Source organism: Geotrypetes seraphini, chromosome 2 (assembly GCF_902459505.1).
Source record: "Geotrypetes seraphini chromosome 2, aGeoSer1.1, whole genome shotgun sequence".
Classification (NCBI taxonomy): domain Eukaryota; kingdom Metazoa; phylum Chordata; class Amphibia; order Gymnophiona; family Dermophiidae; genus Geotrypetes; species Geotrypetes seraphini.
In genome coordinates, this window is record NC_047085.1 from 238,461,022 (window position 1) to 238,487,394 (window position 26,373).

Genomic DNA, 26,373 nt, shown 5'->3' on the forward strand with positions numbered 1-26,373 from the left:
CTCCTTTCCACTAGTCCAACATTTCTTTCTCGCTTCTTCCTGCATGCTTCTTCTCTTTTCCTCCTTCCTTTCCCTAACCAACATATCTCTCTCTCTCTCTCTTTTCCTCCATGAGTCCAACTTTTCATTCTCTGCCCTCTCCTTCCCAAGTGTGACATTAATCCTTCTCTCATTTCTGCCCTCCCCATCCATCTCACCCTCTCCATGAGTCCAACCCTTTCTACATCCTGCACATTTTTTCCCTCTCTCCTTGCCTCTTCCCTCAAGTAACATCCTTCCTTCCCACTCTCCAACTCATGTTCTTTCCCCATGTCCATTTCTCTCTCTCTCTCTCATCAATCACTCTCACTCCTCCTGTAACAATTTTCCTTCCTTCCTTCCCTTCCCCAAACCCCACTAATATGCTCTCTCCCCATACACCATCTCACCCTCCCCTCCCCTTCTACCAGGTCAAGCAGCACCTCTTCTCCTTTCCCTATCCCCTGTTCAGCGGCACCTCTTCCTCTCCCCATGTCCAACAGTACCCCTTCTCCCTGCCATCCTCCCCCTTCCCCCTGTCCAGCAATACCTTCTCCCTTCCTTTTCCCTCCTCCCTTGTCCAGCAGCACTTCTACCATCTCTAGCGGCAGCTCACTGTGTGCTTTTTAACTTGGTCACACAGCTGTCGCTAGGATTCATTTAGACGCGGTCTCATCCGGGAGCCTCGAGGCCTTTGCTAGGCCAGCCCGTTTCGATGATGCCGGCCGAGGAGCTAGAGAAGCGCTCCGGGATGAAACCGTGTCTAAATTAATCCTAGTGAGAGCTGTGTGACCAAGTTAAAAAGCACAAGGAGCTGCCGCTGCTGGTGGGGCTGCAGAAAGAAACGAAATGTCAGCAGGAAGATGCAGCGCCAGCACTACAGGAGGTGCCTCGCAGCGAGAGGCAAGTCAGCCGGCCAAGCGCTTTTCTATCTCCTCTATGAGCCGCGGCACACTTGGAATCTCAGGAGGCACACTAGTGTGCCGTGGCACACAGTTTGCGATACATTGAGCTACACATATATGCAGTGCAACATATGCATGTGTTTACAGAAGAGTGCTTAGGTGACTTGACATTTATGCACCCTTATCTGCCATTCTAATGACTTATGTGATATTTGGTACATACATTTTAGCACCTATTTTATAGAATTAGTCCTCAGTAACCTTAGTGATGGCAACTAATCACCACCAATGGGCATTCTGTAACATCCCTGATAAGGCCCTTGTACTTGAAGTGGTTGGTCTGGAGGCAGATTCCAAATACTCTCTATATCTGGGATGGATTGGAATGTGCATATTGCCATCCAAGATCCTCTATAAATTCAAATATATACATATATTTTTGGACTGAAATGGATCAGAATATAGTCTTTCATTACCCTATACCAGGGGTAGGCAATTCTGGTCCTCGAGAGCCGGAGCCAGCTCCAGTTTTCAGGATATCCACAATAAATATGCATAAGATAGATTTGCATCTCAAGGAGGCAGTGCATGCAAATCCATCTCATACATATTCATTGTGGCTATCCTGAAAACATGACCTGGCTCCGGCTCTAGAGGACCAGAATTGCCTACCCCTGCCTTATACCATCATATGAAGGGCCACACAAAAGTTCTCAGCCCAACCAACAAAGTTGGGACAGTCTCCATTGAGGGCTATACACTTAGTCCAGTGATTTTCCACTTTTTTCATTCTGTATTATTCCAATGGAACGAAAAACGTAGAAAAATCACTGGACTAAGTGTATAGCCCTCAATGGAGACTGCCCCAGCTTTCTTGGTTGGGCTGAGAACTTTTCAGCGTCCCCTCGTAGATCCATTTTTTTTTCTTACAAAATGCTCTTTTCAAAATAGTATTTCAAATTCTTCTCGATGTTCATCAAAATACTTGTGTAGTATATCTATCTATATAGAGACATATCTAGAGATGATACATTTAACTCTATATATCTATGTATTGCTTATCTTTTTCATTATCTAGAAGACTGTCACCTCTGATGTGAATCATGTTTCATTAACTGAAGCAGAGGAGTCCCCTAGAAAAATAACAGTAGTAGATTAAAACAAACAAAAAAAAAAAAAACCAACCAACTATAGGATCCTTTTACTAAGGTGTGCTAACCGATTTAGCACATGATAAATGCTAAGGCGCCCATAGAATACCTCCATGGCTACATACACAACATATATATAAATTTTAGTTAGCTACATACATAACATAAAATTTTATTTATAAATCGAAATTCCTTTCGGTTCAATGCAGTTTACAAAAGAATAAGCTGAATATATCAGCAAATACATATCAATCAAAAAGAAGTATCAATCAAACTCAATTTCTTTCTGTTTCTTTCTCTCAGTTACAAGAGTTAAGTGGTGGTGATGTCTTTCCTATTTATAGTGTCAGATGATCCTGGTCGGCTGACATGGCTGCCTCCTCTTCCCTTCTCTAGCTGCAGAGCAGCACACAAGGCTGCCTGACTGGTCCCGCACCGCTTCTGTTCTTGCGGGAAGCAACAAGGGACCAGGTAGGCAGCCTTGTACACCGCTCTGCCGTTAGAGAAGGGAAGAGGAGGCAGCCGCGTCAGCCACCAGGCAGGCAGCCTTGCACACTACTCTGCTGCTAGAGAGGCAGCCGCGTTTCTACAGGAGGAGCAGCAGCTTCCCTGCAGGCTGGGCGCGAGCAGCAGCCCTCGGAACTGGGAGCTGCTGAGAGTCCCAGCATGGTGCTGCGGCCCTGATTAAAACAAGCGGCTATGGCAGTGGCGGCAGTGGTTTCTGGCCTCCCGCTCTCCTCCCTTCCCCCATGGCAGCACTGGTCGGCACATCCAGGCCTCAGCTGCCTCCACCGCTGTCCCTCCGAATCCCTTCGTGTTCGCCTCCACCTCTGGCGGGATATGTCTAACCAGGGCTCCAGGAGGAAAATAAAGTATGGGGAAAGTTTGGAGGGGGTACAGGAGGGGGGGGCCCTGCCTGACTGCTTGCCTCGGGGGGGTGGGGTGCCATGCCTACCTGCCTCGAATGGGGGATGGGGATGAGGAGTACAGGAAGAAGGAAATGAAGCTTGATATGGAGAGGGAAAGAGACAGAGCAAAGAAATGCTGAAGGAGGAGGGAGCATAGGGACATGGAATAATGCTGGAAAGGAGAGGAATAAAGATAGAGATGGTTTACATGGTTAGTAAAGAAGAGAAGAAAGATTGTGCACATTGGGGGGGGACCTGCCTGCCTGCCTCGGGGTGGGGGGGCCCTGCCTGTCACTAGGCCTGTCTGCCCTGTCCCTGCCTACTACTAGACCATCAGAAGGAGGACAGAGTACAGAGCCTGGCAGGTAGAATTTGGTTCAGAATAGGTTTTTTCTTGTTTTCCTCCTCTAAATCTAGAGTGCGTCTTATAGTCAGGTGCATCTTATGGAGCAAAAAATACAGTATCTCCTCTTCTCCCTAAGAGATCCCACGCTATTTTGAATTCAGATAGTCTTCATCTCCACCACTTCCTCACATCTACCACTCTTTCTGTAAAGAAGTATTTTCTTACATTACTCCTGCGCCTATCACCTACCTCTTAACTTCATTCTATGCTTTCTCCATCCAGAATTTTCCTTCATTTGAAAAATATTCACCTCCTGTACATTAATGCTACAGAAATATTTAAACGTCTCTATCATATCTGTATGAAGAGAATAAATCCAGTATTGTTTCCAGTAATTTAGAATGTGGTCATAGTTCTCACTCCCATATCTTATACATATTGACTAAGATTCTCCAGCAAATGCCTAACTAAGATTGCATAGCTTTTGTCCAACCAATATTATACTAAAGGGGTTGATATTACCTTATTTTTAATATGACATTTATGTTCATTTTGTACCAAGGAAAGATTAAATGAACTGCCTGTATACAAGATGTAAAATCGCTTTGATTGTGACCACAGAAAGGTGGTGTATCATATCCCATCCCCTTTCCCTGGACAAGACTGAAGAAAAGAAGTGGTACTAATGGAAATTGATAACGTGATAAACATGTTTCATGTTGGAGGTGTGTCTGAAGATAAGTGATTATATCTATATATATTCCTCTCTCTCCCACCAGTTATGCTGTATTTTGTTGCCAGAAATTTCACTCTGTCATAAAACACAAAAGCCAGATATGGGAAAAGACCTCAGAAGCCATGGGGTGTATAAACACCAGGACTATGGGTGAGAGCTAAAACTTGATCTAAGCTCTCCCCACGCTTCGATCATCAGCCATAAAAACCCTTATTATGTTGCAGAAATTGTGCTATATATAAATAAATAACTTTAAATAGACTGTTGCAAAAAGGACTGAACTTATCTTTATAGTGATGCAGTGTATTTGTGAGTGCCGTCCATAACTAATGCCACGGTCCCATGTGCAGAAAAGCTAGAGCTGAAGCCTGGTGAAAGCCGAAGCTTGTTGCCACTGTGTTTCATAAATACTATTAGTGTTATTTAGCTTAATTTAATCCCTTTGCCGACGCATTTCGTGGTTCTTTATCAAGGAATGGGGATACTCATAATTAGAAGTCTTTTAGACTATATCTGAAGAAACGCCATTAAACTTCAACGTATAAGAAATATGTATAAGTAAAGAAAATTAAAAGCAAAAAGTAATATTACTAAATGAGGATTGATACTCGCGGGGTGGTCTGAGGATCCCTATAGACATTAGCAACTTTGAAATCCAAAACACAGCACTGAGACTTATCTATTAATTGAGGAAACACGACCACATCACAGAGGCATACCTCAACTCACACTGGCTTCCAATTTCGGCAAGAATACTATTCAAATTCTACTGTCTACTATTTAAAACCATAAATGGTGACTAACCCAACCTACCTAAACAACCGTCTCATCCAAACGACATCTAGACATAGGAAACCCCACACTCCATTCACGTACCCTTCAATCAAAGAAGTCAAACAGAAAAAACTATATGATGGCCTCCTAGCCACACAGACAGCAAAACTCGATAACCAAATCTCCAATCTACTAATTATGACCCCAGACTACAAAACATTCAGAAAGAAATAAAGACTATTCTTGCAAACGACTTAATACCGCTAGCTCCTTCCCTATTCCTATACCACTCCCCAATACCTTCCCGATTCCCCAAAGCAACCTCATCTACTCTTCATCTCCTCTAGAAATTACCAGATAACTTCCTCATGTAATACCTTTTTTGTAATTCTTTTGTAATCCGCCTTGAACCGCAAGGCATTGGCGGAATAGAAATCTCTAATGTAATGTATTTGATCTTCACACTGAAATATTGAAAGACATTGTTAGAATATTGTTATTGATGGAATTTAAGTGATTTTCTTGTAACGAATGTATGTATAATTTATGGTACTTTGTATTAGTTTTGAAAATTAATAATGATCTATAAAAAAAAAAAGAAAGACACATGCTCCACATTTTTTAGCCCAAAGCTTAGAATTTGGAAAGGCTCTTCACAGACCCTACTTTGTAGCTTCTACTATTTATTGCTTACAATAAACTTCTTCTGACATTGTCACTTAAAATTTCAAAGCCTCCACCCACAGATGCAGAGATTTGTGTTTTGTCTTACAAGACAGGCGCACAGTGCTATACTATGTTATAAACTATAGAATTACAATAATTGATGCTACCGACATCCTCAAGGAAGCAGGAGCAAGAGGAGGAATTTAAAATGTACCTTCTCTTTGCACCCTGCAATTTTCTAAATTACTTTAATTCCAGAGCAGTAGCAGTTCAAGATTTTCTATGCAAGTGAGGGGAGGTAGTTTAGTTTAAATTTTTCCCAATGCACAAATGCCATCATATATATAGTAACCATGGTGGAAAAAATATTTAGAGTCTGGGTGTCATGCAAAATTTGTAAAAGCCAAGGATTTTTGTTTTTTGGGGGGAAGGGAGAGAGTGACATGTTTGGTTTACTTTTCCCTCTCCCTTTTTTTCTAACTTCTACACTCCCTTTTCTCTTCTCCTTTTGTAAGGATGGCAGCTGTTTCTCCTGGCACAAGGACACATACATACCTCCATTCATATACAGTAAAACCTTGGTTTACGAGCATAATGTGTTAAAAACATGCTTGTAATCCAAAACACTTGTATATCAAAGCAAATTTCCCCATAAGAAATAATGGAAACTCATACGATTCGTTCCACAACCCAAAAGCTTTAATGCAAAATTCTATACCTACTTGTATTGCAAGACCTCGCTCATTTAGAACAGTCGCTACACTCTTGCAGCGTCAGAGAGAGAAGAGCCATCGGCTCAGTTGTGATGTGTGTATACTGCACTTTTATTGTAAGACCTTGCTTGTATATTAAGTTAAAATTTAATAAAATGTACACTTGCATACCAAGTTACTTGCAATCCAAGGTTTTACTATGTGTGTGTGTGTGTGTGTGTATATATATAAATTTTTTTTTCCTCTCTACATTTTTCTATTGCCTGCAAAGCAAGGATTATCAAACTATTAATGTAAGGACTGTTGAAATCTTGCATGTCATGGCATCATGGACACAGGGGCCGAGATAAGACATTCTAAGCTGCTGGGATCAGCAGTATGTATGGTGTGGAAAGCAGGCAGCTGAGAGACCAACACAGAGACTGTCAAGTGTGTAGGTGCAATGGTCCAATACTTGGCAACTGAGCTTTAATGCCAAGAAATGTAAAGTAGTGCATCTTGGAAGCAGAAATCCATGCAGAACATACACCTTGAACGGTGAAAAATTAAGAACTACTGCAGAAAGGGACTTGGGAGTACTCATCCGGGAAGATATGAAGGCTGCCAATCAGGTGGAGAAAGCTTCAGCAAAGGCTAGACAAATGCTGGATTGCATCGGAAGGAGCTTTATCAGCCGAAAGCCTGAAGTCATACTGCCGTTGTACAGATCCATGGTGAGACCTCACCTCGAATACTGTGTCCAGTTTTGGAGGCCACATTATCAAAAGGATGTGAAGAGAATGAAGTCGATCCAGAGAAGGCCACAAGGATGGTCTCAGGACTTAAAGATATCCCATATTCAAGTTTCAAGTTTCAAGTTTATTAGGATTTTATATACCGCCTATCAAGGTTATCTAAGCGGTTTTTACAATCAGGTACTCAAGCATTTTCCCTATGAAGAACGACTGACCAGACTGCACTTATATTCTCTCAAAGAGTGCAGAGAAAGGGGGGACATGATAGAAACATTTAAATACGTCACGGGCCGCATTGAAGTAGAGGAAGAAATCTTTTTCCTTAAGGGTCCCACGGCAACAAGAGGGCATCAGCTAAAACTTAAAGGGGGAAGATTTCATGGTGACACCAGGAAATACTTCTTCACCGAAAGGGTGATTGATCGTTGGAACGGTCTTCCACGCCAGGTGATCGAGGCCAGTAGCGTGCCGGACTTCAAGAGTCGATGGGACAAACAGGTGGGGTTGCAGCATAGTTATACTTTAAAAATGGATTCTCAAGGGATGGAGGGATCTTGAGTGGGCAGACTTGTTGGGCCGTTGGCCCTTTTCTGCCGTCATACTCTGTTTCTATGTTTCTCTATGTTTCTATAATGGAAGAGAAGAGACTACAAATAGAGAGGTTGTAGAAAGAGACAAATGAATAGAGAAATAACAAGAGAGAAAGGGGAGAACTGACAAATGGATAAACAGAATAAAACAAGAAAAAATGACCACAAAAAACTAACATTTTTAATGTATTGCATTTCTTAATTTTGAATTAACAAACGGATGGACAAAGGAGACCCCATAGACATCATATATCTAGATTTCCAAAAAGCCTTTGACAAGGTGCCCCATGAACGCCTACTCCGGAAACTGAAGAACCATGGGGTGGAAGGAGACGTACATAGATGGATCAGAAACTGGTTGGCGGGTAGGAGTGAAGGGCCACTACTCGGATTGGAGGAGGGTCACGAGTGGGGTCCCGCAGGGCTCGGTGCTCGGGCCGCTGCTAGTTAATATATTCATAAATGATCTAGAAACAGGGACGAAGTGCGAAATAATAAAATTTGCAGACAACACCAAACTATTTAGTGGAGCTCGGACTAAAGAGGACTGCGAAGAATTGCAAAGGGATTTGAACAAACTAGGGGAATGGGCGACAAGATGGCAGATGAAGTTCAACATTGAGAAATGTAAAGTATTACATGTGGGAAACAGAAACACGAGGTACAACTATATGATGGGAGGGATGTTATTAAATGAGAGTATCCAAGAAAGGGACTTGGGGGTAATGGTGAACACGACAATGAAGCCGACGGCACAGTGCGCAGCGGCTGCTAAGAAGGCAAACAGAATGCTAGGCATAATCAAGAAGGGTATTACAACCAGAACAAAAGAAGTTATCCTGCCATTGTATCGGGTGATGGTGCATCCGCATCTGGAGTACTGCGTCCAATATTGGTCGCCGATCCTTAAGAAGGACATGGCGTTACTCGAGAGGGTTCAGAAGAGAGCGACGCGTCTAATAAAGGGGATGGAAAACCTTTCATATGTTGAGAGACTGGAGAAACTGGGTCTCTTTTCCCTGGAGAATAGGAGACTTAGAGGGGATATGATAGAGACTTACAAGATCATGAAGGGCATAGAGAGAGAAGAGAGGGACAGATTCTTCAAACTTTCGAATAATAAAAGAACAAGAGGGCATTCAGAAAAGTTGAAAGGGGACAGATTCAAAACGAATGCTAGGAAGTTCTTCTTTACCCAACGTGTGGTGGACACCTGGAATGCGCTTCCAGAGAGCGTAATAGGGCAGAGTATGGTACTGGGGTTCAAGAAAGGATTGGACAATTTCCTGCTGGAAAAGGGGATAGAGGAGTTGGGCCGCCGCGTGAGTGGCTTCTGGGCACGATGGACCTCAGGTCTGACCCAGCAGAGGCATTGCTTATGTTCTTAATGTGCACGTACCATACAGACAGTCCCCAGGTTAAGAATGAGTTACATCTTTAAAGCTGTTCTTAAGTCAGATTTGTATGTACTGTAATTCAGAACTTGTAGGTTTTAAGATTCTTGCTGCTTACCTTTGCTCCCAGCTGACAAAAGGGCCAACTGTCCCTCGCCAGTGTTCCCTCCAAGGTACAGCATGCACAAACACAAATTGTTCTTAAACGTGGCCATGCATCATTCCTGAATCTGCTGCAGGAGAAGTGTAGGAGTCTATGCCACTGGAAATACTGCTCAGTGAAATCAAATGAAGCCGCAAGTGTGTTCTTAAGTACAAGTCATATTTAAGTCAGATGTCTATAACTCGGGGACCGCCTGTATTTTATGAGCAGCTCTTAAAATTATGTACGGTAATTGCCAACAAAACATTGCTATTGTTTCCAGGACTAAGAATAAGACAAATGTTACTTATCTCTACTATTTTAGTTATTTTGTGGGGAGGATTTGGAAGCTGGCAGCTTGTAAGATCTTTACGGGTGGGGAATGGGAGAGATGGTGTAATGCACTTGCCCAGTGACAATATGCTAGTCTGAGTCTTGGTTCTAGACAATGTATTCTTTGTGCTATTGAATTTTACTGATGTATGACATTGTTATGATGTATTGGACTATTTTGTTTGATGCAAAATGCGTTGGGTAAGGCTGTTGTTGGAGGAAGACCATATATATATACAGTCAAACCTCGGTTTGCGAGTAACCCGGTTTGTGAGTGTTTTGCAAGACGAGCAAAACATTCTCGCAAAACGTCTCTCGCAAACCAAGTGTTGACTCGATTTGCGAGCACCCCCAATAACCTGCATCGCTCCCCCCTGCTCGCAAAGGGCCCCCTCCCGCTCAAATCAGCACCCCCCCCCGCGAGAACAGGAACCCCCCGCCCGACTAACTTTAACTCACCCCCCCCCCCTTTGGCACCGGCACGCAGCCCACAAGTGCCGGTGCCGCTTGAAGATCTTCTTCCCAGTCTCTGCTGGCTTTGAGCATGCATCTGCGCATGCTCAAGCCCTTCTAATTCTCCCTCTCGTCTCGGGAGAGGGAGAATTAGAAGGGCTTGAGCATGCGCAGATGTATGCTCAAAGCCGGCAGAGACTGGGAAGAAGAAGATTTTCAAAGGGGGGGGTGAGTTAAAGTTGGTCGGGCGGGGGGTTCCTTTTCTTGCTGGGGGGGTGCCGATTCGAGCGGGGGGGGGGCCTTTGCGAGCAGGGGGAGCGGTTCTCGTGCCGGTGCCAGACCGGGGGGGGTGAGTTAAAGTTGGTCGGGTGGGGGGTGCCTGTTCTCACGGGGGGTGCCAGATCACGCGGGGGGGGGGGACTTTGCGAGCGGGGGGAGCAGTGCCCTGGCCTCGGAGGGGGGTGGGAGGGTGGGAACGTATCAAAGCGAGTTTCCATTATTTCCTATGGGGAAACTCGCTTTGATAAACGAGCATTTTGGATTACGAGCATGCTCCTGGAACGGATTATGCTCGTAATCCAAGGTACCACTGTATGTGTAATACTATAATACAAACCTTGTCCTGGAAGCACTTCAGCCAGACGGTTTTCAGGATATCTGCAATGAATATTCATGAGAAATATCTGCATGCACTGCCTCCACTGCATGCAAATCTCTCATGAATATTCATTATGGATATCCTGAAAACCTGACTGGTTGAGGTCCCTACTGATTCAGGTTTGGAAACCATTGCAATATAGTTTAAAAAAGAGGAGAAATTGGGGAGAGCGCGCTGGTAAGCAGTAGTAGTGCCCGATTTACCAATTCACTTTGGTGAATCGACTTGAATCAATTCATTTTCTCAAAAAAAAATTGCACTTGCCGATTCACTGACCAACTCTCCTCCCTGCATACCTTTGGGCCTCCTAAAGCAGGCACAACAGCGTTCAGGCAGCGAAAAGCCTGTCTTAAATGTTGCCTCTTGCTGGCCGTCCACTGCCGCTCCAGCTTTAGGAGACCCGATGTCAGATGTGTGTGTTGGGGGGGAGGGTGGTTGGTCAGGAAGTGCTGCATAGGGCATAAGCACTAGTGCTGTGGGTGCCCAAGCATTCTCTATATTTTGGGGACCTCCCGTAACATGTTAACCTCAGCCCTGTGGCTTTAAGGGGCTCCCAGAAGGCCGGTGTGTTTTCCCCTTTACTCCACTGTCGTTTGGCTTCCCCCTGGCCTCTCGGTCTCACTTTAAAAACAAATTATGGCCTGCAGAGGATTGCCGGTGCTGCAGATACAAAATAAAACCTGCCAGGACATTTGAAGAAAAAAAAAAACAAACAAACCCAATTGGACACGAAAAGCGAATCAAATCAAAATAATTGATTCAATAGGCTGAATCGAATTGAAAATTTTTTCCCTGGATCGGCCAGAACTAGTAAGCAGATAGGAGAAGAAAGAGACTACCAGTGGGCCTTTTTTCAATTTTGCAGCAGTTGTGGAGCTCCACATACTCGAGTCTAAAGATTTTTACAGGTCCAATATTGAACTCTTCAGGCCTGCTGTTAAGAAAAATTTCAGCAACCCAGACTAAAGTAACATGAAGGAAATCTCACACAACTCAAACCAAGTCAATGACTCAGCCTGAAGGCTTAGCCATCTCATGCCTTGTCACAAGTAACTGCAGATGGGTTTCACACAATATCTTATGTGTTCATTCTCGTGCGTCTTCAAAGCAACCACAAGCAAAACATACACAACAATCAGTCATGCCTAAGGAGGGGGAAGAAAGGAATCAGTGTGGCTAAATACATCATGTCAGAAGGCTTTTGCCACATTTACCACACTGTTCTCTGAATATTACTTGACTCTTCAGTTTGTACAGCCTGTAATATTACAATCCAAAAAAAGTTACACTCCATACTAAACGAAAATATTTTTCTTCATTTACTTGCGAAGCCACCCGCCGTTCCCATATGACATTCCTCTGACTTTACTCAAGCCTCTATATTTAGCCCTACCTATCATTTGGTCATTATGGGCAACGAGGATTAATAGCTAAGGGTGGGGGGAGGAAGTGGAGAGCCATGAATCAGCCTTTATGTTTTTTATGATGTTCCACCCACCTCCTCACCACCACCACCACCATACGTCTGCATGTGACCCCACAGTGCATTCATGCAATCAAGAGAAGCTTCAACCATTGATTTCAACTGCCCTGCGTACCACCAGCTTGATGAAGGAGCAGGCCATGCTCTCCTTTTCAGTCAATTTGTGAGCTGTAAGCATGCAAAACCACTAAAAACCACCCGTGCACTAAATGCCATTTTGTCCAGCAACTGCCCTGATCACCATCATATCTATTACTGTACAAAAAGCCTCTCAAGCAGGGCTGTGGAGTTGGAGTCGAGGAGTCGGAGACAATTTTAGATACCTGGAGTCAGACTAGTGGGTTCCAGAAACCGAAGAGTCGAAGGATTTATCTACCAACTCCACAGCCCTGCTCTCAAGTCCACTTCAGTGGCAGACAGGAAACTCAAACCAGATCTCCAGTGGCGTACCTAGGGTATGTGACATCATTTTTTTTAACATACACCCCCTCCCAGTTCATCATTTTTTGACACACACACCCGCCCTTGGTATGCCACTGCTATGGTTCAAAAAAGGCTAAGAAGCCAGCGGGAGCGGCGAAAGCGTCCTTTAAGGAACACCCTCCCGATCTGGCTCTATCCCGCCCCCTTCGTGGCGCCACCGTACAGCGTTCTCAGCCATTGGTCGCAGTGCCCAGGCAAGGTCAACCAATGGCTGAGAATGCTGTCCGTTGGCGTCACGAAGGGGGCGGGATAGAGCCAGATCAGGAGGGTGTTCCTTAAAGGACGCTTTGGCCGCTCCCGACGGCTTCTTAGCCTTTTTCTTGAGCGCAGGGGTGGATCAGCAGCCGTGCTGAAGTGCAGGTCCCAGGAGGATCCAGACCCGGCCGGCTGTGTACCCCCCTAGGGGGAGCACCCGGGGCGGTCTGTTCCCCCTGGTACGCCACTGCAGGTCTCTAGATCTCTCAAGATTCTCAGCTTCACTCTCAGCCTGCACCTTGTCATTTCCAAGGGTCACCTCCAGTAAAGCTCTCCATCTGGCTATCAGGGTTTCACTAGAAAGGTGCCACTGCCACCCAAACACAAAGCCTGTGCTAAGCTACCCTCAAAATACACACAATTCTCCTTCAGCATCTGAACAATACAGCTAATCACGAAAAATTGGAAGAATTGGGATAATATAAATTATAGTTTTTGGTGGGGGAACCTTATGCCAAATTTATAAGTTTGAAGGTATGAATTTGTTACAATTGGGAAACTATAATAAATTCAAAGAGATCTGGGTCCATTAACAAAATTTTGTAAGGATTGAACATTAGTATTTCCCTTTGATTTCTGAATGAGTGTTATACACATTCAGGAAGGGTGGGTGGGAGGGCGCGGGAGGGGGGTGTTATGTACTTATTATATCATTTAATTGTAATGAGTGCTGTTTATTGTATTAATTGTTTGATAACCTGTTGCACTTTATGTTGGCTTTTAAAAATGAATAAAGACTTAAAAAACCCACAAAAAACCAATGCAAAAAAAAAAAAAAAAAGGCATTTGTAGCCCAATTGTTTAGCAAATCCAGAACATACCTCAAAGAAGGTTAGATAATGACCATAAGAACAACTTGTACATTTTTTCTGAAAATAAAATTATACTGGGGTTCATCGGAGCATGAGCAGATACTAATCTCAAAAAAAATGTCAAAGAACAGTATGCAAAGAATGAGAGAGACCGTTTTTGCAAAGATGGGCTCCCTCAACCACTGAAGCAATTATATAACCCTTGGGATTAATGAAAGTGAATAAGTCTTCACAATTCTTCCACTTTTTCTTTAAAATATTTAAGTAACTCATCCTTACGTATATGTGATTTTTCTGGTATCGCTGGAACAGGTTATACATGATGGAGCCTTCGTGAAGGTCTACCAGAGCAGCCATATCTTCCACCCCTTCTGTGCTTGTTGGATGCATGGTCATCACCTTCTGTCTTGTGATTGTGCTTGATTTATATGTGAACACCTGAAAAGAGGGAAAGAATGGATTTATAGAAGACAATTAGGCAAAAGGATTCCTTTTCTTAAGGGAGTCAGACTGATTTTGCCACAAAACAAGAGGCAGCATCAGTAACAATATCTTCAAAGGACTTTCAAAGGGTTTATATCGTATCCAGTTTGCACCTTTTAACATTCTCTGTGGCCTGCAGCTTGCTACAGAGTTATCCAGACTGGATCCATGTTACATATGGTAGCTCCCAATTTTATTTGAGGTGAGAGGGGGATGGGGTTATGGGAAATATCCTAGCACTAAACTGTGTAAAACTGGCTGCCCCAGCCAATTACCTATCACGGTCCTTTTATCTTCTTCAAGTTTTCATGAATGCCTGCTCATGCCCTCCCCACCCCCAACATCCTTGCTTTGTTACCATCCCCTATCCTAGAGAATGAAATGGGGACTAATTTGTCAACATCCCTGTGGGATCTCAATATCCCAGTCCCGTCACCTTCTGTCCTTTTCCCATTCCTGTAAGCTCTGCTTTAACTACACAAGCTTCGAACACTTATGATTTTAAAGTGTTCAAGGCTTGTGCTGATGAGGATAGAGCTTGCAGGGATTGGGCAAGGACAGGGACAAAATTTGTAGGGATGGGACAGGGATATTGAGATCCTGTGGGGACAAATTTGTTCCTGTGTCATTCTCTATTGTACACCACCATTGTCTACACCCCCTGGTAACCCTAGAGAGGGTGGAACCTGAAGATTGATATTGATGGGGAGGGGAGGGATCAGAACCGAGGAACAGCGGAGTTAAGCATTATGGCTGTAGAATTCTGCCAAAATAGGGATTACAAATGAAGTATACAAGATTTTGTAGAATTTTAAAATATAATGTCCATAATTTTTAAAATTTTTAGTTAGAATTCTCCCAAAAGGAAGAAGAAACAAGTCATCCTCCTGCTGGTGCCTCTAGGGCAATTTTTCCTCAACTTTAAGTCAAATACTCTCTAAGTCAAACAAATTTCAATCAAGTATCCTCAAGCAATCGTTTAATATTTCAAAAACTCAAGGTTATAAATGGTTGCAATTAAAACTAGCCGTTCAGAAAGGGTTTCCAGAATGGCGTACTTTAGTAAGTCAGCATAGTCTGCCAGCCATATGTTTCCAAGTGGATCAAGGTCATCAGGCCTCCAAATGGTATAACTTAATATATGAATACCTTTAAAAAAAAACAAAAACCAAGAACAAGTTTAAAAGATATTTGGGGCATGGAAACATAGCAAAACATTTCTGCTAATCAAAGGCCACAGATTTGGACTCGGAGGATGTGTTGCACAGCTTCAGCACCTATGAGACAAACTTTGTTTTTTCTATTATATAGAATATTTTGGACTCCAGTCAGACTGCAAAAACTGGATAACACAAAATCGAACAGATGCTGGCACTGTATCTTAAAGTGGGGACACTGGATCATCTTTTATTTTATTGTCCATTGATACTTAATTTCTAGAAATCAATTTGGGGCAAAATTAATTTTGTTTTAGGTGTCTCTATTCCATTGTCATATGATGTGATTTTATTTGGGACATTGTTAAAACCTAAAAGTCCAATTGACAAAAATAAGAATAGACTTCTTCTTATAGTGCTCTTTTTACTAAGGTGCACTAGCGTTTTTAGCGCGCGCTAACCCCCGCGCTACGTGGAAAATACTATGGAGGCAATAGCGTGTAGTTCGTGCTAAAACCGCTAGCGCAGCTTAGTAAAAGGAGCCCATAATGACTGGTGTGGCCATATAACTAATCACTAGAAATTGTAAAAATTGGGATCAATTAAATTTTACTTTCTGGTAGGAAACACTTTGTTTATATTACCGTTATGAAAAAATGTTAGCGGAGCAATCTGGGAAAATTAGGAATTTTAAAGAAATTTGGAGTCTACTGGAGTCATTTTTTAAACACCTTAATGATTAGTATTCACCTAACGGATTGGATCTTAGTTCCACGTGCACCCAGGAAGGGGGTGGGGGGTGGGGAGGGAGGGATGGGTAAATTGTTTCAGTAATTTGCAAGTATGTAAGTGCTGTTTATTGAATTTCTGAATGTACATGTGTTGCAATTTTTATATGCTTAATAAAATCAATAAAGATTTTAAAAATTTTAAAAAAGTATCCTCAAGCTCCAATAAGCAGATTTTGAAATGGACATTCCAAAAACTGGCATTCTAATCATGAAACAGAAAATAAATTTACTTTTTCTGCCTTTGTTTTACTTCTTTATCCTGTCTCTCCTCTTATTTATTCAATTTTCTATACTGTTCTCCCAAGGGAGCTCAGAACAGTTTACATGAAGTTATTCAGGTACTCAAGCATTTTTTCCTGTCTGTCCTGGTGGGCTCACACTTTATCTAATGTACCTGGGGCAATGGGGGGATTAAGTGACTTGCCCAGGGTCACAAGGAGTAGTGTAGGTTTGAACCCACAACCTCAGGGTGCTGAGGCTGTAGCTGTTAACTACTGCACCACGCATTGATCTTCATCTGTTTCACTCTGGCCTTTGTGCAGTCATTGGATGTTTAGCAAACCATAAATTAAAGTTGAACCCGGACAAAACAACAGCTTGCTGGGTCTCAAGGACTTTGACCAAGCGTTCTATCACTTTAGCATTTCTTATTTCTTCGGTATCTGCAAATTATTGACTTACTCAGCAAATCTCTAATCTTATTAAGTCTGGATTTCTGGCTCTATCTGCACTCTACATACTCTAAGGCTCTTCAAAGTAAATTGCGACCTCCAGAGATTTCTTTTTCTGCTATTCTGCCTCGCTACCCAAGCTCAGGACAGAAAAGGGAAAGCAGATGGAGGCAAGAGCACATGCTTGCAGGACAAGGCATTTCTCAATAGACAAGAGAATGCATTTGGAAATGGTCACAACCTTGAGAATACTTCCCAATAAAGTCTGAAGGTGAGCTAAAGGGATGGATATCAGCAGTGTTGTGGCCCTGGCCCCTCCCCCCATGGGAAAATATTTAGTGGCTCTCCTTCAGCTCATTAGAATCCAAAGTGGCTCTAGCTTAAAAATTAATGAAGACTACTGCTCTAAAGGATTTTCTGGACTTTGATTCTTTGTATACGCTTTACTCATTTACAGACTTGACTGCTGTAATTTTATCTGTGCTGGTCTTCCCTCGTTTCAGGTAAAGCATCTTCAAATGTTTCACAATAATGTTGTTCGATTTCTTTTTAAAGCTTCAAAATATAATTGCGTCTTTCCCTACTCCTTTCTCATTTGTACTGGCTTACCATGCGATACAGAATCAAATTTAAGATTTTGATACCCTCTCCTAAAGCTTTCCACTTAGGTATTCCTTCATATCTCATTCTCAACCATTCTTTATACTCCTTCCCATTTCCTATGCGCCCTTGATTCACATAGGATGGTCCTTCCCGGCTCTAGACAGGCACACCTGGAGTCCACCAGAAATTCAACTTTTTAGCTTTGGCCCCTTCACTTTGGAACTTCCTCCCAGTTCATGTTTGGTCAGAAAAATCATTTTCCCACTTTAAAACATTGCTGAAGACACATTTATTTTCATTAACCTTTCAGTTAAGCTAGCCCATGTCTGTGGATGGGGGGGGGGGAGGGGCAGGCAAACAGTCTAATGTTTGATTTTAATTGTATTTTAGTTTATAGAGTGTAGTATGTATGTGTCTTATTCCTTTCTAGAGAATGACACAGGGCCAAGTACCTGTGAGCAAGTGTTGGGCAGGGCCAGAGATGCAGGCAAACTGTTCCTGCGTCATTCTCTAAAAGCTTGAGATTAGCCTTAAATAGGCTGTTCCAACTACATGGAACAGCATCTATAAAATGGTAGTATAATATTTGTAAGTTTATTGTGCTTTTCTTGTAATATTATATGTACATGAATTATTTACAAGCATAATTATAGTTTGAAAATTTAATAAATATTAAAAAAAAAAAAATGTAAAAACTTAACACATCTTAGACAATTGGCAACTGAATTCAATTAAAAGAAAAACTGCTGAATCTGCTTTTGGATTTAAATGAAGCACTATTAAATGACATCATTTGTGTCCTATATCTGCTTTTGATGTGGTAGCAAGAGTCTTGTCTAATGATCATACTCCTACCACCTGCAATGTCCTTCCATCACATGCCCAGTTGCTCAAGCATCTTACTGTTACTGCAACAGATTCATCCATCGTTGCCGACATCAAGGAACATTTCCAACATTTAATAGACACTTATTTTCCTGTTCATCCACTATACAGTTTAGGTTCTCTTGTACGCCCATGGCTGAAAGACAATCCAATTATCTTCTCTGATGATGCAAAAACACTGACAACCGAATTCTCTGGAAGGTTGTACTAAAGCCGTATCAAAATGGAAGGCTCTATTTGTGATTTACAAACAGTTGTACAGAATTGTCCTTTTATACTTTAATAAAAAGATTTAGATATAAAATCATAAGTATTCGACGTTTGTACAAATGTCCCCATGTCATTCTTTATTTTTCCTTTACAAATTTTGAGTTCTTTTCCTGTTTCATTATATATTTGCTTTTAGACTGAAAACCACTTGGGTCCTTGTGATTGGTATAGGCAGTATAACAAATCAAATAATATTTTTTCTAATTTTATTGGTCTGAGCTCTGGCTTCTGCTTTCCTCCATCTTCTCTTAGATCTTAATTTCTTTTTACTGGGCTACCTACAACTTTCCCTCTCTCTCCTCAGCTTTCATTTTCCATTCCTCTTATTCCACAGTAGTTAACCCCTTCCCTCACACCGGCATCTCTCCTGTCTTTCCCTTCCCCATCCTTCCATCCAGTCTATCTCCTCTCTCCCCCTCGGCTGCTGTTTAATCCGGTGTCTTTTTACTCTCCTCTCCTGCCTATCTTCCTCCTCATCTGTTGCCTCAGCCACTTCTGCTGGTTCTGCAGCAGCAAAATAGCATAAAGCAGTCCTGAAGGGATAAAGACAGGTTATTCACCCTCTCCAAGGTAGAGAGAATGAGAAGGCACTCTAAAGATAAAAGGGGATAGATTCCGTACAAACGTAAGGAAGTTCTTCTTCATCCAGAGGGTGGTGGAAAATTGGAACGCACTTACGGAGGCTGTTATAGGGGAAAACACCCTCCAGGGATTCAAGACAAAGTTAGACAAGTTCCTGTTGAACCAGAACATTTGCAGGTAAGGCTAGTCTCAGTTAGGGCACTGGTCTTTGACCTAAGAACTGCCACGTGAGCGGACTGCTGGGCACGATGGACCACTAGTCTGACCCAGCAGCAACAATTCTTATGCTCTTATGTCTTCACATGTGGTCTGGCAGATTTGCTGCTGCGGATCTGCTCAGCAGTAATGGTGGTGGAGGTGAGAGCTGGTGAAGATGAGGAGGTCTTATACCAGATGCCCTGTACCCACACTGCATGTGGGAAAACCTATGTAACAATGCTACTCTGCACTAGCAACTTGCCTCTTCTAGAGGGAGCTTCTTAAACACCATTCTCCAATTCAAAGAGGTGGCTCAAAAATTAATTGGGCAACATTCAATGAAAATCAGTGAAGATATATTTTGCTCTTCCGATAGCCTTTTCAGCCTGGAGATGAGATGGCTCAGGGGAGATACGCTTGGGGGTCTATAAAATACTGAGTGGAGTGAACTGGTAGAAGTGAATCACTTGTTTACTCTTTCCAAAAATACTAGGACTAGGGGACATGCAATGAAGCTACTAAGTAGTAGATTTAAAACAAACCAGAGAAAATATTTATTCATTCAACATGTAATTAAACTCTGGAATTCAGTGCTGGAGAATGTGATGGAAGCAATTAGCTTAGCAGGGTTTAAAAAAGGTTTCCTAAAAGAAAAGTTCATAAGTCATTATTAAAATGGACTTGGGGAAATCCACTACTTATTCCTAGGATAAGCAGTATAAAATCTCTTTTACTGTTTGGGATCTTGCAAAGTACTTGTGATCTAGGTTAGCCACGGTTGAAAACGGGATACTGGGCTTGATGGATCTTTGGTCTGTCCCATTATAGCTGTTATGTTCACTAAAAGTCAGCATTTATTTTTGTCATTTAATGACACAAAAATGCAAAGGTATAACATTTTAAATAATTAAGCATTTATAAAGGTAATAATCCTCTGCCTGCTCACATTTTGTAAGGGAAATACATCCCCTCCCCCCACTCTGAGCACATGAGTCTGAAAACATGGCTATGAAAAGATGGCCTCTTTTTATAGTCTTTTGGCTTGAGGGAGAGAAGATATTCTATTTATGACTTAAAATATTATATTTTTCGCACTATAAGATGCACCTGACCTTAAGATGCACCCTAGATTTAGAGGAAAACAAGAAAACAAACATTCTGAACCAAATTATGCACCCAGCCTCCCTCACTCCCTGCCAGGCTCTGCACCCAACCCCACACTCCTTGCCAGGCTCTGCACCCTGTCCCCCCTAACCTGCCTTATAACCTGCCCCCCCCCCAACTCTGGTGGTCTAGTGGCAGGTTGGGAAAGAAGGGATCTGTCCCAGCCAACTTAACAATTTTTTCCTCCTCCACCTCCCCCCCCACCGGTAATTTTTTAAATCCCCCATATCTTTTTCAAACACCCCCCCTGCCCTTTAAAATCAACCCCGCTCCTATAGTATCTTTTTAAACACCCCTTAAGCCTGGTGGTCCAGTGGTGAATCTGTCGGCAGGAGCGTGCTTTCTGCGTTCCTGCCTGGGCCCGTGCCGCTTTCTGAATGGCTGCTGTCAGTTCTCGCAGTGGGTGTTTTAAAAGGGCGGGCAGGCAGTCTGGGGGGGGGGAGGGGTTGGAGGGTCAGGCCATCTTCGCTGCATAAGACGCACCAACATTCCCACCCACTTTTTGGTGGAAAAAAGTGCATCTTATAGAGCGAAAAATACGGTATATTTTTGTACACATACACACATATATATATATATTTGATTTCTTATATACCGCTATACCGTGAGGTTCAAAGCGGTTTACAATGAAGATAGATTAAAGATACATTAAAATAAAATACATAAAAATGGTACTTTGGATTTATATATATATATATATATAAACTCAGTGCATATATGCGTATATATATATATATATATATATATATATATATATATATATATATATATATATAAACTCAGTGCATATATGTATGGTATATTGTACTTGTGTGTTGTGCGGTAATTCACAGAGTTATTTACACATGTTTCTGAGAGTTTACTGCTTTTTAGAACAAAAGGGAGTTGAAATAAATTAGACACAGCTACTTCACTGTTGAGGTATTATAAGCTAATGTAAACTAGATCTGTGAGAGGATTAAGCACAAGAATGACACAAGAATGTGAGTTCTAGCCTTGTCCCATCCCTGCAAGCTCTGCCCTCATCCACACAAGCTGCAACCAATTTAAAATCATAAGTGTTCAAGGCTTGTACAGATGAGAATAGAGCTTGCAGGATGAGATGGGGATGGAGAAAGATCCCTCAGGGATTGGGACACACGTATCCCCATGTCATTCTCTATTTGTGACTTTCAGAACACCAAAGATTAGACAAGAAAAGCGAACAGTTCCAGTAAATGCTTCAACCATCAGTACAGCAAGCTCACTTGATAAAGGCATCCCAGACCATGGCTTTTCGCTACTGCAAAAGGACTTGGGAAATCTTAAATCAGTGCTGGGATGGACGCCCCTGGATCTGCTGCAAAACTTTGAGATTCCCCTACACTCTTTCACAACACATTTAGAATGACCGCAGAAATGCCAAGGGTGGACCCAGTGGCATAGCAAAGGTAGGAGGCGCCTAGGGTGGGGGCACCCCCAAGCCCTCCTCTCTGCCCCCTGCTTCTTCTGTGCTCCCCCCTTCCCCTGTACCTCTTTAATTCTTCGCTAGTGTGAGCTGCTTCTCCTTCCTGCTGCTTGCACTGGCTTTGCCCTACGACACCGCTTCCTGGGGAAGGGAGGGTGCGAGGCGAGCATGGCGTGGGGGACAGAGCGGTGCCAGCGCCCCTACCAAGATGGTGCCTGGGGTGGTCCGCCTCCCCCCTTACTACACCACTGGGTGGATCATTCCAAAGAGTTTAACCACACCAAAGAATGATATTGAAGGCCAAAAAGTGAAATTTTTTAGAGGGCAAATCCAGGGTATAAATGAAAAATAATGTGTAGGACTGCATTGCAAATGAATCAAGGCAGCATTAAACCATACTTATTTTTCTTTGGATCCGCTGAAAGAATACAGAGTGGAGAGCAATTTGAGCAAATTTTGTGAGCTGGAAATGGTCTTCCACTCAGCAGTTAAAAGTATGTACGTCGGTTTCAGATCACATGTACTCGCAGTAAAGGGAAAAAGTGACAGAGCAAGGGGAAGCAGTAGGCAAGGCGGTTTGCTCAGATTTCTTCCTATTGGTCAGACAACTTGGTTTACGTCTCTTAGGCTTGCCTCTCATGAAAGCAATCATCAAGATCAGCGCAGTGGTACCTAAGCTCCGATGCGTGAAATATAGGTCTAAAAGAGTGCGAGAGTGAGAAAGCTTTCAAATAAGTGCGACACGCTCATGAGCGAGACCTACCGTCTCTGTGGCTGGCTGTAATTGAACTGTTGCCCCTGGATTGTAGGTCTCGCCACAATTCTCAATTTGTTTTCCCAAACTTACACTGGGAAGGTTACAGGCAGCAATGCCGAGTTTCACTGGTTAGGAGTATGTGTCACGCTTTGACCCCATTTTCTAAATTAATTAGAGCCAGCAGTGCCAGTGCACCGATGCTGATCACCACTTTCACAAGAGGCAGAGAAGAAAAAAAAAAAATAAGAAACCCAAAAAGTAGAGAGAAATCTGAGTACACCTTCCTGCATCCTCTGCCTCCCCCCAGTCTTATCCATTTCCCTAGCTCTCCAAATACTATGCCTTAAGGAAAATCTGTACGAAAGAATTCAAAATTCTGCACAAAAAAAGTTTTTAAAACTTCTGCTAACTTCTGCTTACTTATTTGCAATCCTTTGTGCAGCATTTATCCATCATTATGGATCAAACCCCCCCCCCCAAAAAAAAAAAAACACCAAAAACCATCTCCACCGTCCTCAACTAACTCTCATTTCAACCAAACTTAAAGCTGAGTATTCAGGGGAGTATTTATAAATTTCTAAATAAATTGCTCCAAACCTGGCTCCTAGAAAAATCTGTCTAGGACTAACTTAGACAGTTATCTACGGTACTCTTACCAATGGAGTGCTTCTCAAGGAGAGCACAGCCACTGCTTGAGTCTACTAGTGTCCAAAGAGGCAGAGTCTGTCTCATTCCCAAAAACAGAAAAATAAAACCCCTTTTACATGCTTGGTAAGTTCTCTTATAAAATACTGCTTATTACATCCATACCACGCAGTGTCACACTGCAACACCACATAAACTTTTTCAACTATACCCAAATACTGTCTTAAGTATTTTTTTTTCAATATAACCAAAGAAATGCGTTTACACTCGGGTAGCAGACTATATATAGAAAATAATTGTTTTCCAATTAATTTGCCATTCTTGCAGGCGTTTGTTTTTAAAAAACAGGCTAGTTCAATCCGCCCTTTTCATGAGCTGAAAGTTTCTAATGCAGTAATTTTTTTTTTTTAAAAAGCAGCTTTTTTCAAGACATTAACCCAAGCAAGAGAGGCTCCAGCTCACATTACAAGCTGTGGAATGCAGCAAGCCAGGGAGAAAGAAAACACAAGTTTCAATGCCAAGAGCAGAGGGTCCATCACGGGCCCAAGAACACACAAAATTTAGAGGCCTCTTATCTCCCTCTTCTCAAATTAGATCAAATGGAATGTGTTTATGGCTTGGGATGAAGCAATTAAGAAGCAGAGACAGCAAAAAACAGCCTAGAATTAAAGTACGACAATGTAAGAGATCCTGTATGCGCCAAAAGCTCTCCAAGGGTTAGCTTAACCCCCCTGACAGTGTGGTGTCATCACCTGTCTGGCTCCTCATGGGATATCTCTTTGACCTCTGGTGGGAGCTCCAGGTTCATCTGTGCTCCAGTGTACTGCTGAATGTGCAGACACTGGGCTCACAACTTCCTGCTGAGCGTGTAACATGAGCCATGCTTTGCCATTTACTCCTGGTTATCCTCCCTAGGATGGTTACTGTGGTCAATTGATGCCAGATGGCTAAATTGAAGCTTCAAGCAAGGAGGTGGGGTGGGAGTTGGCCCCCAGAAGAGGCAAATTCTTTTCTTTGCTGTGAAAGGATCGCAATGTCTAATCTTCTGGTCTCAATACACTGTGCTCAGATTTTGTATTACAGGAAAAAGACTGAAAATAGGACAGTAGAATGGGGCTAGATTCACTAAGCAAACCGATCGTGTACCGATCGCGACCCCTTTGTGACCCAATTTCCCTCCGACCCAATTCACTAACCTGTGGACCGATCAAATTCCGATCCATGCATGCAAATGAGGGTAAAAGGCATGCAAAGTAGGCAGGGATGTGATTCACTAAACTTCTTTCTTGAACACCGACTGGGATGACCAATCAACAAGAAGCAACTGCTGGGGACCAGTCGCTCACGTCCTTTACGACTGACCTGCCAACCCTGAAATAAGCCCGCTCTCTGCCTCCCCGATTCCTCTCTCTGCCTCCCCAGCTCTCCTGATCTCCGCTGCGACCTTTTCTCTGCCTCCCACAACTCTCCTTCTCTCTGCACCCTTTCCTGCAGTCCGAGCCCGTTAAAATGGCAGTAAAAAAAAGTTTTTTAAAAAAAATTTTAAAAAAAGACAGCAAACACATGCGCAGACCATCTACACGCAAAGTAAATAGTCTGCGTATGCGTTGGTATCACTACCTAGCGATCCGTATTGGCGGATGGGGGCGTGCCTCCGATCGCCCCCATTAGAATATTCTGGCTTCCAGAATCGATCGGCCCTGCCCGGATTGGACACGGATCGGTCACGATCAGGCAGCTCAGTGAATCGGGCCCTAAGTGTCTTCTAAGTTTATTAAAGGCTTACATCCCACTCATTAAATTAATGTCGAAGTAGTTTACATTTGAAGAGTAACCAAAGGGGGAGGGGGTGTTGTGAGAACAAACTGATAGAATGTGAGGAAAGGTGAGGAAATACAATATTTACGAGTAATACTGTAGAAAGATGATCGAGACGTTCAAAATGCTGAAAGGCATCGATAAAATAGAGCAGGAAAATAAATTATTTACATTGTTCAACGCGACACGGACAAGAGGACATGGTTTGAAGCTAAGGGGGGACAAGTCCAGGACAAATGTCAGGAAGTACTGTTTTACGCAGCGAGTGGTAGACGCCTGGAATGCTCTCCCAAAGGAGGTTATTAAGGAATCCACTGTGCTGGGATTCAAAGGCAAATTAGATGCACATCTCCTTACGAGAGGCATAGAGGGATATGGGTGACTAAAACTACATCAGGTGTATACCTGACTGGGCCTCCGCGTGTGCGGATCGCCGGACTCGATGGACCATGGGTCTGATCCGGAGATGGCAGTTCTTATGTTCTTATGTTCTTATGAATGGGGAAGCATATAAGGAAGGGGATTGTGTAATTCAGGCCAATACCTGGCACCTTCTTAGGTAGATAAAGTATCAACTATAGGTATCAGCAAATAAGAAAGACTTAAGATCATTTAAATTTTTGTAAAGTGAAAAATGGAGATGGACTGCCAATTTATTCCAAAGCTCTGGGCCTGGACTAAAAAGACCGACACTTGTGTAGTATCGTATCTGATTTCCAGAAAATAATATTAAAGATTGAACTAGGCCAGTTACTGGGCAGACTTGTACGGTCTGCGCCTGTGCATGGCCGTTTGGAGGAGGATGGGCAGGGGAGGACTTCAATGGCTGGGAGGGTGTAGATGGGCTGGAGTAAGTCTTAACAGAGATTTCGGCAGTTGGAACCCAAGCACAGTACCGGGTAAAGCTTTGGATTCTCGCCCAGAAATAGCTAAGAAGAAAAAAAAAAAAAAAAAAAAATTCAAATTGAATCAGGTTGGGCAGACTGGATGGACCATTCGGGTCTTTATCTGCCGTCATCTACTATGTTACTATGTTACTATGTTTCCAGAAATGAAAGGACTACAAGCTGGTTCTGTTGAGACAATCTAAGCGTGCGAGTGGGGCAGTAAGATGTCAAAATATGCTGGTTCACCAGATATACAAATTTTATATACTAGAAACAGTAATTTATAGGATATTTAGTATGTTAATGTATGCCAGTGTGCTGGTTTATGTAACAGACTGACACGGCGAAACTATTTGTGACTATCTTAAATCGATGTATTTTGGATCACTTGTAACCATCAGAGATCTTCTCTATAGCCTGTTTCAGAGATCCCTGCCATTTCTTTGATGAGGGACTCCCAG

The 26,373-nt window shown here is 42.7% G+C and overlaps 1 protein-coding gene across 1 annotated transcript in view; it reads right to left on the minus strand.

Annotated features, from left to right (window-relative positions):
* The window catches only part of MYO10 (myosin X), a 522,066-nt gene that overhangs the window by 287,216 nt on the left and 208,477 nt on the right, over positions 1 to 26,373 (minus strand). Inside the window, exon 3 of the mRNA XM_033935250.1 lies at positions 13,834 to 13,992. Coding sequence (XP_033791141.1) covers positions 13,834 to 13,992 — 159 coding nt within the window. The remainder of the gene's footprint in view (positions 1 to 13,833; positions 13,993 to 26,373) is intronic.